This window comes from Heterodontus francisci, chromosome 10 (assembly GCF_036365525.1).
Source record: "Heterodontus francisci isolate sHetFra1 chromosome 10, sHetFra1.hap1, whole genome shotgun sequence".
Taxonomy (NCBI): domain Eukaryota; kingdom Metazoa; phylum Chordata; class Chondrichthyes; order Heterodontiformes; family Heterodontidae; genus Heterodontus; species Heterodontus francisci.
The window spans coordinates 84,731,453-84,747,609 of NC_090380.1; the positions used below are offsets into that span (position 1 = coordinate 84,731,453).

At 41.1% G+C, this 16,157-nt stretch overlaps 1 protein-coding gene across 6 annotated transcripts in view; it reads left to right on the forward strand.

Moving 5' to 3' along the window:
* LOC137374584 (NXPE family member 3-like) overlaps nucleotides 1-16,157 on the forward strand; it is a 94,128-nt gene that overhangs the window by 69,421 nt on the left and 8,550 nt on the right. For all 6 annotated transcript variants that reach the window (XM_068040910.1, XM_068040914.1, XM_068040913.1 and 3 more), the window contains 2 exons: nucleotides 12,027-12,100; nucleotides 14,084-14,293. In XM_068040910.1, the coding sequence (XP_067897011.1) occupies nucleotides 12,027-12,100; nucleotides 14,084-14,293 (284 nt within the window). The remainder of the gene's footprint in view (nucleotides 1-12,026; nucleotides 12,101-14,083; nucleotides 14,294-16,157) is intronic.

Here is a 16,157-nt window from a genome sequence, read left to right on the forward strand (position 1 = left end):
TTGGTTGCTGGATTTTCTCCCAACTCTCAACTGACAGGCTTTGGTGATGTTTGACCAGGGTCTCTTGCTCTTCAGAAGGTTACATTTAAGGTCAAAATGGTCTCATATTTCACCTCTGTTGGAAGACATAGATCGTCCTCAATGTGGTGACTGACAATGGCCCAGGATGTGGCTAGTTCACACCTTCTTTATTTCAGAAGAACCTATTAAATCCAAAAAATGTCGCTTGATGGGTTCAGGGTGCTGAAATTAGCTTAGAATGGATCCTTTTGTTCGTAACTGACAGTAAGACAGATTGAATAAACAAGATAATTTTTTCCATCACATTGTCCACTTTTTAAAAGAAAAGTCCTTTTTTATAACTCTTCAGTTTGAATTTTTGTATTTTTAATCATTACACTTTGCATGGCGTGATAGGGACAGACAGGCATTTCTGTAACCATCATTGTGAGTTCCGCATGGTATGTTCCTGGCCCAACTAGAAAGGTGGCATTGATGGATCTAATGGTAGGAAATGAGGTGGGCCAAGTGGACCATGTGTCTGTGGGGGAGCACTTAGGTAAGAGTGATCATCGTATCATAAGGTACAGACTTGTATTGCAGAAAAGCAAGATTGGAAGAAGGCTAACTTCAATGTGATGAGAAGGGAATTAGTCAGGATAAAATGGAACCAAAGACTGAGAGGCAAAACTGTAATGGAACAAGGGGTCATCTTAGGGAGAGATGCTTCAGGTCCAAGCTAAGTACATTCCAACATGGGCAAAGGTATAGGAACTAAAATCAGGTCTCCTTGAATGACAAGGACGATAGAAATTATGATAAAACATAAAAGTGGGTGTATGATGCATGTCAGGTGAATTCCTCAAGTGAGAACCAGGCCAAACACAATATGTTGAGAGAGGAGACAAATAGGAAAATAAGGCTGGTAAAGAGACAACATGAGAATAGAATGGCAGTCAACTTAAAAGAGAATCCAAAGATCTTTTAACAGCATGTAAATAGTAAGTCAGTAGTGAGAGATGGATTGGGCCTATTAGGGACAAAGAGGGACAAATATATGCTTAAGGCAAAGGGCAAGGCTAGAACTTTTAATGAGTAGTTTGTATCCGTGTTTACTAAGGAAGAGGAATCTGACAAAATATTGGTTGAAGTGGAGAGGGTAGAGGCAATGGATAGAGTAAAAATTGAGCTGGCTATGCTTAGGGTAGATAAGTCACCTAGTCCAGATGGCTCACATCCCAGGTTGCTAAAGGAAGTGGGGGTGGAGATAATGGCAGGGCTTTCCATAATCTTCCAATCTTCCCTGGATATGGGAGAGGTGCTAGAGGCACCTCTTGTGTGGCAAACATTACACCCTTATTCAAGAACGTGTGCAAGGACTGTCCTAGCAACTACAGGCCAGTTAGTTTAACATCAGCGGTGGGAAAGATTTTGTTGTATTATTTCTTTCTAGACTGGTACAAATGAAGCTGAAGGGTAGTCATAAATGTTTAGAATGCATAGCTTTAATGGAGACTGCTGTTGCTTCAGCATACATGGGCTAACTAATTAACTGTGCAGGAGAACTGATTCATGATGTTGCATCACTTCCCGTAATGACATACATATTAGCACAAACATATATTTAAATGATTATATTTAACATACAAAAAAACACACTGTTACAACAGGTTTGAGAAACAATAATCAGGGAAAAACATTAGTAGGGACTTGAAGAGTTTTGAGTTGAGGGGCTTCAGTGAATCTGGAAATTCGTGAGAGAGCGAGCCAGGGAGAGATCTTCCTTCTCTTTTTTCTTCAAATTGCAGTCTCTGTCTTCAAACTGTACTGTGAACATAATTCAAAAACCCTGGGACAGCACGTTAGTCATGTGACTAGTTTTTCTTTAACAAACTCTCCCACGTTTTTGTGGATTCCTTTCATCTTAGCAGATACCCACAGTGGGTGGGTGGTGGGAAAGTGGAATGCTGGCTTGTTACCCATTTAATATCTGGTGATCGAAATCCATTTGGGTTAATTGGATCAGGGAGCAGTTGCATTGTCTCTCCAGGCAACTGTCTCTTAGCATGCAAATATTCCCAGTCACTGCTGTTATCCCTTTAAACAAGTCATCTTTTCAGTCCAGCAACAGTTTAAAATTAATCACATGATGAAATTAATATGCCTCATTCTTGGAAGGTGAGGTCTTCATGACACTTCACTTTTAGGATGGGTTCAATTGACACCTCTTAGCTTTGAGGACTTTCCTTTGGCCCTGTCAGACAGTTTGAATACACAAAGGTCAAGCCTTTCTCTTCAGCGGCCATTTTGGAGTATTGTTCACTTTTTAAAAGAAATCTTCATTTTTAAAAGACATATTCAGTGTTTATAACTTTTCAGATTTAGTCCATAATTTGTATCATCACAATTCTTGTGTGTGTGACACGGATGAAGGATCAACACCTTCTGGCTATCATATAGTGGTGGTAATACTGCATTTGCATGTGCATCATGTACGTGTTTCATCTTATTTTGTTTCTGATGTAACCGATCTGTGATCAAGGACGACTTGGTGAGATGATAACTTGGTCATGTGGTTCTCACCGGTTAATCAAACATAATCTCAGCATGTGATGGCAATCCAGAGTCTTAATGGCATTGTGTGAAGATGCAGTAAGGCAAATTGGACATCTTGCTCAGTTCTGAACACTTGTTGATTAGCAATTTGATTGTCCTGACCATACGTTCATCCGTCCCATTTGAACAAGGGTATCTGGGTGATGTGACATGGTTGATGGACCATCGTTCACACATATCCTGGAACGGTTTTCGATGTATTGTGGACCGTTGTCAAACACCGCTTACGCTGGGGCACCAAAAAGACTAAAGATGGCACTAACAGTGTTGGCCACTGGTGTACTTGATATGTTTCGAAGCTTCTGCGCAATAGGAAATTTGGAATGAATGTTAATCACTAGCAGATAGTCTTCTCTGGTCACAGAACACAGATCTGTTGTTAATTTTATCCATGATGATGATGGTATGACATGCAGTCGGAGAGGCTCTTTTTGTTGTCAAGCCTGGTGTTCATGACACACATCACAAGATCTCACCATCTGGTCCTTGCTGATGCTGGGCCAGAATGCTGACTCCCAGGCAAATTGTCTCATTCTTTCTATTCCCTTGGTGGAGCTGTCCAAAAATGTTAGACTGCAGTGTTGCTGGTAGGTGTACTTGGCGTCCTTTGAATAATACTCCATTGGATGCACCGATTATGTCTCTCTATGGCCAATATGTTCTTAGATCCGTAGGGATCTCCTGAATGATCTGAGACTAACCCTCTATAACAATTTGCCATAGAGCTTGGAGTTTGGGGTTTTGAGAGGTCTTCCTTTGGAGTTCCTCACTTGTTTTGACCGAAGCACATGACATTTATGTTGTAGACATCCTCCAAACTTGTACAGAATCCGTCCGCCTGGAAGTCAAATAACATTTCTCACGCCTTCCCAGGGTCGGGAAGTCTACTTAGGATGTTCCATAGGATCATTTGACTACTGGGTTTGTATCTGACATCACAGTTGTAGCCCTGAATCTTAATGAGTAACTTCTGGAGTCAAGGCAGTGCACTCATGAATGTTTTTTTCCATATCATCTCCAGTGGCTTATGATCTGTCTTGACTGTGAACTCTTTTCCAAATAAATTTGTGTGGAACCTGGTGATCCCAAAGACAAGAGTGAGAGTTTCTCATTTGATATTGGAGTAATTTGCTTGTGCTGGTGACAGACTTTTTGAACTAAATGTGACAGGTTAGCCATCTAGAAGGAGACATGCACTGAGACCTTTCTGCGATGCCTCCACTTCTAATGGTTTTGCCTTCTGAGGGTCATTGAAGACATGACTTGGTTGACAGTGCTTGTTTCAATGTACTGAATGCATGCTGGTGATTGTCCTGCCATAGGAATGGTGTGCCGTTCTTCAGCAATTCTCGCAGTGGAGAAGCCTTCTCTGAGAAGCTGTCTGCAGTAAGAAATTTGAATAGACCTGGACACATTTGGAGGTTGTCCTTGTCCTGTAGTGTTGGCATTGACTGAATGTCTTTGATCTTCCCAGGATCCGGGCGGATACCTGAACTTGAGTAAATGGCACTGAAGAAATGTGTGCGAACAGCCTTAATGGAACACCTTTTGGTGTTGAAAACCAAGCCTTCGTGTCTGGCGGTCTCCATTAATAATTGTAAGTTTCTGTCATGCTCTTCTTCCACACATCCTAATATGGTGATGTCATCCACAATACACACACAACTCATTCTGTTATCCGATCCATATACTGTTGAAATATATCTTCGCTGACGTCAGCCCAAATGGTAAACGGAGGAAACAGTACCTGCCAAAGAGAGTTCTGAATGTTATTAGCTCTTGCGACCCTCTTGTCAGTTTTTTTCATCTGCTTTGGAAAAATGTTTTGTTCCAGCAAATGTTGGGTTTTACACTTCTAGTGTTGGTATCTTATGAGGACGTATCTTTAAGGCTTTATTTAGCGTCCTTGGGTCTAAACATAGTCGAATTGAACCATCTTTCTTGATGGTGATAGTGATAGAACTGCACTAGTCTGTGTAATGTTGCACTGTTGAATGATGCCTTGCTTTTCCATTCAATCCAATTCCATCTTCAACTTTTCTCGAACATGCATGCTGCATTTTCGCCTGGTCCGCTTACAACTTTTGTTGGTCTTGTAATGATCTAATGGGTGTGCACCTGTTTTGACTGCTGTGGTCTTCTGACTGGGTCAGCTCATGGATGGTGACCATGTTAAGTTCACTGCATGCAGAGAGCCCTGCTACTGCTGGTCCTGACACATCCACTATGTAGAATACCTGACTAGACTATGTAGACTCTTTGTACTTGCATTCCACATCTAGGGAACCTAGGCAGTTAATTATCGAGCCATTGTATGCCGTAAGCTTCATGCTTGTGGTTTGGACCATAGACTTCCATGCCTCATGCTTGAGGATGCAAAAAGGTAGCGTGTTGGCACATGCACCTGTGTCAATCTTCACTGTCAGTCAATGTTGTCCAGCCTTATTGAGGAAGACAATCTGGAATGTTGCAAAAGCTTCCTTTTGTTCACAGAATGAGCCTGTTCTGTTAAGGTGATCATATGAAACAGTTGTTCACCTCGATCCACCTCGTCCATTTTGGTCATCTGTTTCCCCATTTCCTGGATGCGTCTATGCTTTTAGCACTGCATGGAAGTGTCTCGCCTTCCTTCGCCTCTGGGTGAGGAGCTTCTGTGGTTTGAGTACTGCCCACTCTGGCTTCTCCCTGCATTCCTGCTGCTGGACCTTTCGCAAAGTTTGGCCCAGTGCAGTCTAAGCCCTCGTGCCTTGCATGTGTCTGCATATGCTGGGCATCTACATGGTTGGTGGGAAAGCCCGCAGTTACTGCACACCTTGTCCTGTCTGAGTGCCTTGGATATTGTACTGACAGGTGTTTTGGACCCTAAGGCTTGCAAGCACTGTCCCTCTGCAATAATTACCTCGGATCTGCATCCGTCATGTAGCATATACTTCATGCAGTGTCCCTTTGGCTTTTCCAGTGAGTCTTTCTTGAACGCCTCAATGGGTGTTGAGGCAATAACAAACTCTATAATTTATTCCAAACATTCAGCATCAGAGAAGTCGGATTCTCTTGCTTTCTGCCTGTACCGGTTAACAAAGTCATCCAAGCTCTCGTTGGCTTTCTGTCTATACTGCATGAGTTCCAGGCAGTGTACTCTGAAATTAACTTTAATCCTAAACTGAATTTCTAATGTTACCCACAGCTTTGATGGATCCTTCTGGTGAGCATCAGAAAAATCAGAAGATTGGCTAGCTAACAGGAAACAGAGAGTAGGCATAAATGGGTCATTTTCTAGTTGGCGAGATTTAATGGGTGGTGTGCCTTAGGGATCTGTGCTGGGGCCCCAACTTTTTACAATTTATATAAATGACTTGGATGAAGGGATAAAGGTATGGTTGCTAAATCTGCTACTGACACAAAGATAGGTAGGAAAGTAAGTTGTGAAGAGGACAAAAGGAGGCTACAAAGGGATATAGATAGGTTAACTGAGTGGACAAAGATCTGGCAAATGGAGTATAATGTGGGAAAATGTGTAATTGTCTATTTTGGCCGGAAGAATAAAAAAGAAGTATATTATCTAAATGGTGAGAGATTGCAGAGCTCTGAGATGCCAAGGGATCTGGATGTTCTAGTGCATGAATCGCAAAAGGTTAGTATGCAGGTATACCAAGTAATTAGGAAAGCTAATAGAATTTTCTCATTTATTGCGAGGGGAATTGAATACAAAAGTAGGGAGGTTATGCTTCAGTTATATAGGGCATTGGTGAGACCACTTCTGGAGTACTGTGCACAGCACTGGTCTCCTTGTTTAAGTAAGGATTTAAATGCAATGAAAGAAGTTCAGAGAAGGTTTACTGGACTAATACCTGGAATGGGCAGGTTGTCTTATGAGGAAAGGTTGGACAGGCTAGGCTTTTATCCGCTGGAGTTTAGAAGAGTAAGAGGTGACTTGATTGAAACATATAAGATTCTGAGAGGTCTTGACAGGGTGGCTGTGGAAAGGATGTTTCCTTTTGTGGCAAAGTCTGGAACTAGGGGTCACTGTTTAAAAATAAGGGGTTGCCCATTTAAGACAGAAATGAGGAGAATTATTTTCTCTCAGAGGGTCGTGAATCTTTGGAACTCTCTTCCTTAAAGGGCGGTGGAAGCAGAGTCTTTGAATATTTTGAAGGCAGAGCTAGATAGATTCTTGATAAGCAACAGGGTAAAAGGTTATTGGGGATAGGTGAGAATGTGGAGTTGAGGTTACAATCAGATCAGCCATGTGGCAGCGAGTTCCAGGTCATTGCCAACTGCTGTGTAAAAAACAGTGCTTCCTCATATTCCTCCTGCATCTTTTGCACAAAACTTTCAATCTGTGTCCGCTAGTCCTTGTACCATTTGTTAATGGGAATAATTTTCCTAGTCTAACTTTTCTAAGCCTGCTATAATCTTGTGCACTTCTATTCAATCTTCCCTCAATCTCCCTTGTTCTAAGGAGAACAAACCCAGCATTTCCAACCTAACCTTGTAACTAAAATTCTCCATCCCCAGAACCATTCGGGTAAATCTCCTCTGTACCTTCTCTAGGACCCTCACATCCTTCCTGTAGTGTGGCGAACAGAATTGGACCCATTACTCTAGTTGGGGCCGAGCCAGAGCTTTATAATGGTTCAGCATAACTTCCCTGCTTTTGTATTCAACGCCTCTATTTATGAAGCCCAAAATCCCATATGCATTACTAACCACTCTCTCAATATGTCCTGCCACCTTCAAAGATCGATGCACATTCACCGCTAGATCCCTCTGTAGCTGCACACTCTTTAAAACTGTGTCATTAAATATATATTGCCTCTTCCCCCCCTTCTGTCAAAATGCATCACCTCACACTTATCAGCATTAAATTCCATCTTCCAACAGTCTGCGATTCCACTAGCCTACTTATTTCTTGTTGCAGGTAGTTCATATCATCCTGACTGTTTTCCGGACCTCCAAGTTTGGTGTCATTGGCAAATTTTGAAATTCTACTCTGTATTCTATGGTCTAAAACATTTATAAAGGTTGGCAGTTCTCAAAATAGAAAAATCACCCGGTTCTGACTGGATATACCTTAGGGAATTAAAGATGTCTACAATCCTCCAATTTCCTCAGATATGAAAGGGGTACCAGATGACTGGTGGGTTGCAAGTGCTATATTCTGTACGAAAAATGGGAAGGGGACATTCCGGGCCAGTCAGCCTAACATTGGTGATAGGAAACTTTTAGACTCAATAATTTGGGATAAAGTTAAGTCATGAATTAATCAATGATAGTCAGCATGGATGTGTTAAAGGAAATCATGTTTGACTAACTTGATTGAGTTCTGTGATGAAGTAACAGAGAGTTGATGTAGGTAGTGCAGTTGATGTTTTGTATATGGATTTCCAAAAGGCATTTGATAAAGTACTACATAATAAACATGTTAGCAAAATTGAAGCCTATGGGATTAAAGAGACATTGACAGAGTCAACCCAAAATTGTCTAAGGGACAGCAAGCAGAGTGTAGTTGTGAACAGTTGTTTTACAGACTGTTGGTATTCAGACCACTGCTATTTTTGATAGATATTGATCACCTGGGCTTAGGTATATGGGGCACAATTTCAAAGTTTTAAGATGACATGAGATCCAGAAAGGTAGTAAATATGAATTTGAAAGTAGCACCCTTCAGGGGGCAGAGACAGTCTGGTGAAATAAGCAGACACATGCCGGATAAGATTTTATGCAGAGAAGTGTGAGGTGATGCATTTTAGAAAGAAGAATGAGAAGAGGCAATGTAAACTAAATGGTGTAATTTTAAAAAGGGTGCAGGAGCAGAGAGACCTGCAGGCTTGTGTACAGAAATCTTTGAAGGTGGCAGGACAAGTTGAGAAGGGCTGTTAAAAAAGCCTGTAAGATCTTTGCCTTTATAAACAAAGACAGAGAGCACATTAGCAAAGACACTCTGCTAAACCTTTATACATCACTGGGGTTAGGCCTCAGCTGGAGTATTTTGTCAAATTCTGGACACAACACTTTCAAAAGGATATCAAGGCCTTGAAGTGGGTGCAGAGAAGATTTACTAGAATGGAACTATGAATGAGACAGTTGAGTTACCTGGAGAGGCTGGAGAGGAGAAGTTCTGATTATTCTCCTTCAAGTTTTAGAATTCCCTTTCTAAACATCTGCACCTCTCTATCGCTCTCTCTGCTGCTTTAACATGCACCTAGAACCTTTAACTAAGCTTTTGGTCACTTGGCCTAATATCTCCTTCTATAACATGGTGTCAAGTTTCATCTTATAACACTTCTGGCAAGTGCATTGGATATTTTAGTATGTTTGAGGCAAATGTAAAGGGATGGATGTAGTATATTTGCATTTCCAAAATGCTTTGTAAGGTGCCACGTAAAAGATTATTAAACAATATAACGGCTGATGGAGTGGGGGGGTAATATAGAAATATGGGGCTGAATTTTACCAGCCCCCTGATGTCAGGGGTCATGGTGGGGGGGCCCGGAAAATACTTCCGGCAGAGGCCCGCCATGGGCCTCGGCATCAGGAAGGCTCCGCTCCATTTTAACGGTGTTATGGAAGCCTCGTGGTGACACACCCGCCGCATGGCGACTGAGACCTAATTTAAATATTAAAATAAATGGGAATTAATGAATAACGACTTAGCTTGTAGGGACAGCTGTCCCACTTCGATATTCCAGCCGGTTGTCTGAATTCCCGCGCCTTCTTGTCGGAGATTCGAGGCGAACTACTGGTGGGGAGGGGGCAGGAGTGAAATTTTCAGTGCGGTGGGGGGGGGGAGGGGGACAGCAGAGTAAATTCTCCCGATTGGTGGGGGGAATGGTGGGAAGGGTTTGAAGGTTAAAATTAATAAAGATTGGGGAAGAAAGGTCGTGATCAGAATAAAAGTTTTTTGCAGGGGTGGAAAGGGCATTTAATGAATTGAATAGTCATTGGGGGTGTGGGATAGGGATTGAAAATGTTAATAAATGTTTAATTTTATTTTTTAAACATTTTGTGACTTTAAAAATTTAAATGTAACTGAAGGGCCCCTTAAAAATAGCACCGGCGCCTGCGTGGTGGCACCGGATGGCGTTGCTGGGGATGGTGGGCCCGCCCTCTCTACATCATCATGGGCAAGCACTCTGCCCTTCCATGCAAATGAGCTACCGCACAAAATATTGCGGTGGCTTTGAGATGTGTGCTGCACACTTTTTGAGTGCTATGAAAATTCAGCCCATGGATAGAGGCTTAGTTAATGGACAGAAAACAGAGTAATGATAAACAAGGCATTTTCAATAAAAGCAAAATACTGCGACAGCTGGAAATCTGAAATAAAAACCAGAAATGCTGGAAATACTCAGCAGGTCTGACAGCATCTGTGGAGAGAGAAGCAGAGTTACTGTTTCAGGTCAGTGATCCTTCTTCAGAACTGGCAGATATAAGAAATGTAAAAGATTTTAAGCAAGTAAAGCAGGGGTGGAGCAAGAGATAACAAAAACGGTGTTGATAGGACAAGGCCACAGAATAGCTGAGCAGAGGGTCATGGAGCAAAGGCAAACAATATGTTAATGGTGTGCTGAAAGACACAGCATTCATACAGTTAGGGTGTTAATGAACTGAAAACTGAACAGCCACAAACACACGTGAAAAAAAACAGTCGGTAGGCACAGTAGAAACAAACTGAACAAACTAAAATAAAATAAACACAAAAAAGAAAAAAGAAAAAATTAACGATTAGGTATGCTGCAGCCTGCTGGACTGAACATTGAGTTCAATAATTTCAGAGCATGACGGGTCCTCCATTTAACTTTTATTTTAAATTATTTTTTATTTTTAATTATTTTTTGTGGTTATTTTATTTTAGTTTGTTCAGTTTGTTTCTACTGTGCCTACCAACTGTTTGATTTTCATGTTTGTGTTTGTGGCTGTTCAGTTTTCAATTCATTAACACCCTATCTGTACTCAGGTATTTTCAAGTTGGCAGGCAGTAACTAGTGAGGTGTCGCAAGGATCAGTGCTTGGGCCTCAGCTATTTACAACCAATATTAATAACTTAGATGAAGGGACAGAGAATAATGTATTCAAGATAGCTGATGATACAAGACTAGATGGGACAGTAAGCTGTGGGAAGGACACAAAGTGCCTCCAAAGGAATATAAACAGTTTAGGTGAATAGACAATATGGTGGCAGATGGAGTATAAAGTGGGAAAATATGAGATTATTCACTTTGATAGGAAGAATATAAAAATCAGAATTATTTTAATGCTGAGAAACTTTTAAATGTTGGTGTTCAGAGAGGTTTGGGTGTCATTGTACAAGAAACACAGAATGTTAGCATGCAGGTACAACAAGCAATTAGGAAGGCAAATAACATGTTAGCCTTTATTGCAAGGGAGTTGAAGAACATGAGTAAGGAAGTCTTTCTGCAATTGTGCAGCTCTTTGGTGAGATCACACCTGGAGAACTGTGCACAAGTTTGGTCTCCAAATCTAAGGAATGATATACTTGCCTTGGAGGCCATGCAACAATGATTCACTAGATTGATTCCTCGGATGAGAGGGTTGTCTTATGATGAGAGATTGAGTAGAATGGGCCTAAATTCTCCGGAGTTTAGAAGAATGAGAGGGGGTCTTATTGAAACAGGTAAGAATCTGAGGAGAAACAAAAACAAGAAATGCTGGAATCACTCAGCAGGTCTGGCAGCATCTGTGGAAAGAGAAGCAGAGTTAACGTTTCGGGTCAGTGACCCTTCTTCGGAATCTGAGGAGGCTTGACGAGGTAGATGTTAAGGTTGTTTCCCATGGCTGGAGAATCTAGAAATGGGGAATAGTCACAGGACAAGGAGTCAATCATTTAATGATGAGATGAGAAGGAATTTCTTCATTCAGAAGATTGTGGATCTTTGGTATTCTCTACCCCAGAGGGCTCGGAAATCCCAGCCATTGAATACGTTCAAGATTGAGGTAGATTTTTTGGACTCTAGGGGAATCAAGTGATATGGAGATTGGGCAGCAAAGTGGAGTTAAGGTCAAAAATCAGCCATGATCTTATAGAATGGTGCAGCAGGTTCGAGGGTCATATGGCCTACTCTTGCTCCTATTTCTGATGTTCTTCTGTTAAGTTGTAGTTGTTAGCTATAGAGTATGATAATTTGAGAGAAGTAAATTAATATCAGTAGAAATGTAATTCATTAGTGTGGGATGATTCAGATTAAACTGTGTTTGTTAAGTCACCTCTCGCATATTGTCAGTAAGGTGACCTCTGAAGCCAAAGTTAAAGGGGCTACATAAATCCAAGTTGTTGTTGTGTAGGTTTGAGGAATATGATATCTAAAAATATTTCTGGGCTATGTCTTATATGTATCATTCACTTGTTATCTTGATATGATGACATAATCTATGATTATTTACATTTACAGTGGAGTCAACATCAAGAAGCCCATATTACCCAGTGGCACAGGTTATATAATGGTGGAACCTTCACCTCGAGCAGGTAAGATAATTGTATATCTGTGAGTAGCAAATTGAATGTTTATTATGTTAGAGGGAGTATGAGTAAACAGAATGGCGGAGTAATTCCTCGTTGCAAATACGCAGGAATCTGTGACTTTTTCACATAAAGTATAATTTAATGCCCCGTGTAGGTATTTCCTAAATTAAATTAACATTTTGGGTATGAGCTTATTTAGAGCAAATAGGACTTGTCCAGCCAGAACATCTTGTTTTGGTAAATTCAGATCCAAAAGTTTATACATAAAACATTTACTACTGTACAAGCCTTTCTATATCTTGCATCATACTGGAGCCTTGGTTCTAATGGTGCATTTTAACTATTTTATTGTGGTTTGAAAATATTAATTAAAACAGAATCCCCTTTTTCCTCAATACATTCTGAGATATGACATTTCACTCTGTGTGTTTAGATTTGGAACAACTGAACTTTTGCTCCAACATCAGTAGGTATGTAAAATGAGTGGTAACAGATCAGCTTTCCATTATACAACCAGCCTGAGCTTCCCTTCCATTGAATTCACCTTAGCAGATCTCTATAGAAACAGCAGCAATGAATTCCAATTGCTGACTGCAATAGAAAGGAAAATTGGACAGGGAATATAACTGGTGGCCAATCCACTACCGGCCTTTTACACTCCTGCCAAAATTGAAAGTTCAGGTGGGGATCTTCGCAGGAATGAAGTAATTTGACAAGATGAACATCTACATCCTCTTATTATTCATAATGACAAGTTTCACAAATATATAATTCTATTGGCTACATTGAGGACAATCGCCTTGTGCATCTGCTGAAATCCTGCTGCAGTAAATAGAGGATTGGTGTTGCTGATTGATAAACTTGGTGCCAACCTCTGGATAAAAAAGCATTTCAAGGACACCAATGCAGCATTTGCTATAATTCATGTCTTGTCTGTATATCTGCTTCCAGTGTGTGTCCTTTGAAACAAAATCAGGAATCTTTCTGTTCGATGAAGAAAAAGCAACAGTGTTGCTCTCATACTTTGCTCAATTCCTCTGCCCCACCCTTGTTAAATACATCCAGTTTATAAACCAATGGTGTGTAATGGGTGGTTGATCCACTTCCACCTGTTTTCAACCACTGCTGAAAGTGAAAATCATCCCCAAGGAGACTGTTCCTAGGGAGCGAGAATGCGGGACATCAGCAGGACAACACCCAGGTTACTGCCAACAGTCCCACTGTAGCTGTGGAAGGGAGCTACACGGCAGAGAAAAATGTACTGCAACTTCAGTTGGGTATTTTGCTGAGCACTTGGAATCCGTTGCTGCTGTTTCTAATCAGATATGACTAGGTGCATTCAGAATGCAGAACACAACTTTGGCTCTAAAAGACAGTTGTGGTTACTCAAAATAGATGCAAAATAGTCATTCCTGGGTTTTGGAGTGAATACATAATCATCTGTGAGATATTGCAGAAATAGTTTCTATTCTCTATATACTGTAGTAAGGATATCAGGTATGCAGCATCTTGCCTGGTCTCTATTCTCAGGGGCAGTGCAAGGAGCTTGGACTGGAAACTATTCTAAAGAAGCCAGCAGTTAGGAATCAGGGGTGAGGTGTTGCTTTTATTTACTCATTTCCTTCATCTTTTCTGGAGAAAGTTAAACAGTCTGGTTGACTGACATTTATTCACTTAATGGGACATGACGACATGTTCCATGTAAAGCCCTATGTAACAGCACCACTACAATCGAGCTGAGACCAGCTAACCCAGCATAGTCCAACGATTAAAAATGGGACCCCCTCACTAGGTGCTGCATTTAACCACTGAAAACTGCTTGGATCATTTTTCTGATTGTGTATGTGTACTTTCAATGGCAACAGCTAATGGTCCTGCTCGGATTTGTCATTTCCATGGAAACTTGGATTAACCAATTAAAAATGTATTGATGACCTAAGGTATAATGCATCACGATTCCTCTATCTTGTTTCTGTTTATTTTCAGCTGCAGTTCTTGGAGAATGTATCCGGGGAAAGCCTTTGGTATCACCATCTGGCTTTTATTATAAGGACCAGTGGATGTCAAAGACCTGCAATATTCGGCGCTTTGACACTCCTGCAAAAATTACAGATTGTCTTCGGCAAAAAAAAATTTATCTGTTTGGAGATTCCACTATACGTCAATGGTTCGCATATTTGTCTAACTTTGTGCCAGGTTGGTTTGTTTTGTCTGTCTATTTCTCTATATTTGTTTAAATCGTATGCATGTATGTTTGTATGTATCTATCTTTATCAGCTTGCATGTAGCATGGATCATACATTAACTGCATATTTAACACTTGAAATTGGTCATTTATGCTTTTATAATTGGCACAAGTAAGAACTTGAACCAAGGAAACTCGTTCGGAACATAGGAGCAGGAGGAGGCCATTCAGCCCATCGAGCCTGCTTCAACATTCAGTACCATCATGGCTGATCATCCACTTCAATGCCTTTTCACACACTATCCCCATATCCCTTTAGGTCATTGATATTTAGAAGTCTGTCAGTCTCTGCTTTAAACATACTCAATGACTGAGCTTCCACAGCCCTCTGGGGTAGAGAATTACAAAGATCCACAACCATCTGAGTAAAGAAATTTCTCCTCATCTCAGTTCTAAGTGGCTTCCCCTCATTTTGAAATTGTGTCCCCTGGTTCTGGACTCCCCCAACCAGGGAAAACATCTACCCTGTCTTTCCCTTTTAAGTATTTTGTATGTTTCAGTGAGATCACTTCTCATTCTTTAAAGCTCTAGAGAATACAGGCCCAATTTCCCAATCTCTCTTCATAGAACAGACTCGCCATCCCGGGAACAGGTCTGGTGAATCTTTATTGCACTCCCTTTATGGCAATAATATCCTTCCTAAAGTCAGGGGACCAAAACTACACACAGTACTCCAGGTGCAGTCTAACTAAGGATCTATACAACTGAAGCAAGACTTCGCTACTGCTGTACTCAAATCCTCTTGCAATAAAGGCTAACATAGCATTAGCCTTCCTAATTGCTTGCTGCACCTGCAAGTTAGAAAATTCCTGATGAGAAACACCCCATAGTTTACAAATATAATCAATCATAAATGACTCATCTACCAATAAAGGAGAGACGAAGGTGAACCAATCAAATATATCAAAATACTCATTGAAATTGTTTTGCTTTGCCATCTTTACCCCTTTGGTCTGCCGACTAAGGGCTCAAAAATAAAATTTAAATATAGAAAATACATCTTACAAAATACATTTTAAACTCAACTATTGTAGTTTCTTCTGTCTTTGAATATCTTTATTAATGCTTTAATCTGAAGGTCTTATCTGAGTTTGAAAGTAACATGGTAGATTTTCTAATGTAAAAGCAAAATACTGTGGATGCTGGAAATCTGAAATAAAAACAAGAAATGCTGGAACCACTCAGCAGGTCTGGCAGCATCTGTGGAAAGAGAAGCAGAGTTAACCGTTCGGTTCCGAAGAAGGGTCACTGACCCAAAACGTTAACTCTGCTTCTCTTTCCACAGATGCTGCCAGACCTGCTGAGTGGTTCCAGCATTTCTTGTTTTTATTATAGTATATTTTCTGCTCTTTGACCCAAGGGAATGGCAATTTCCCTGGATAGAAAGAGCTGGGAAAATAACTAGAAATATGTTTTGATCCATCAATGGCCCTCTGAATGACCCCTGCATTTCCAGGGCTTCCCTGCTTTCACTGCTGCCTGGTTTAATGGACTGCCTTCCTGAATGCCCCCAAGAACCATTCTGCTGCCACTGCACTCCCAAGAAGCCTTCTACAATCTCTGCTCTCTGACAGGCAAGGAACTGAACACGAGTTTGTGGCAACCATATCTGAAGGAAGCCACTGGGTGGCGACGCACTTTAACGATGCTTCCCTGCAGGTTCTCCTCCAAGTTGCAAGGGCGAAGCTGGAGGTCCTCTTCCCCAATGATGGAGGAGGAAACATGCCCGCCTGACCAAGCAAGACTGGATGGAGATTGCGGAGGAGATCTGCAGCCATGGGGTCACCACCAGGACATGGATCCAGTGCAGGAATA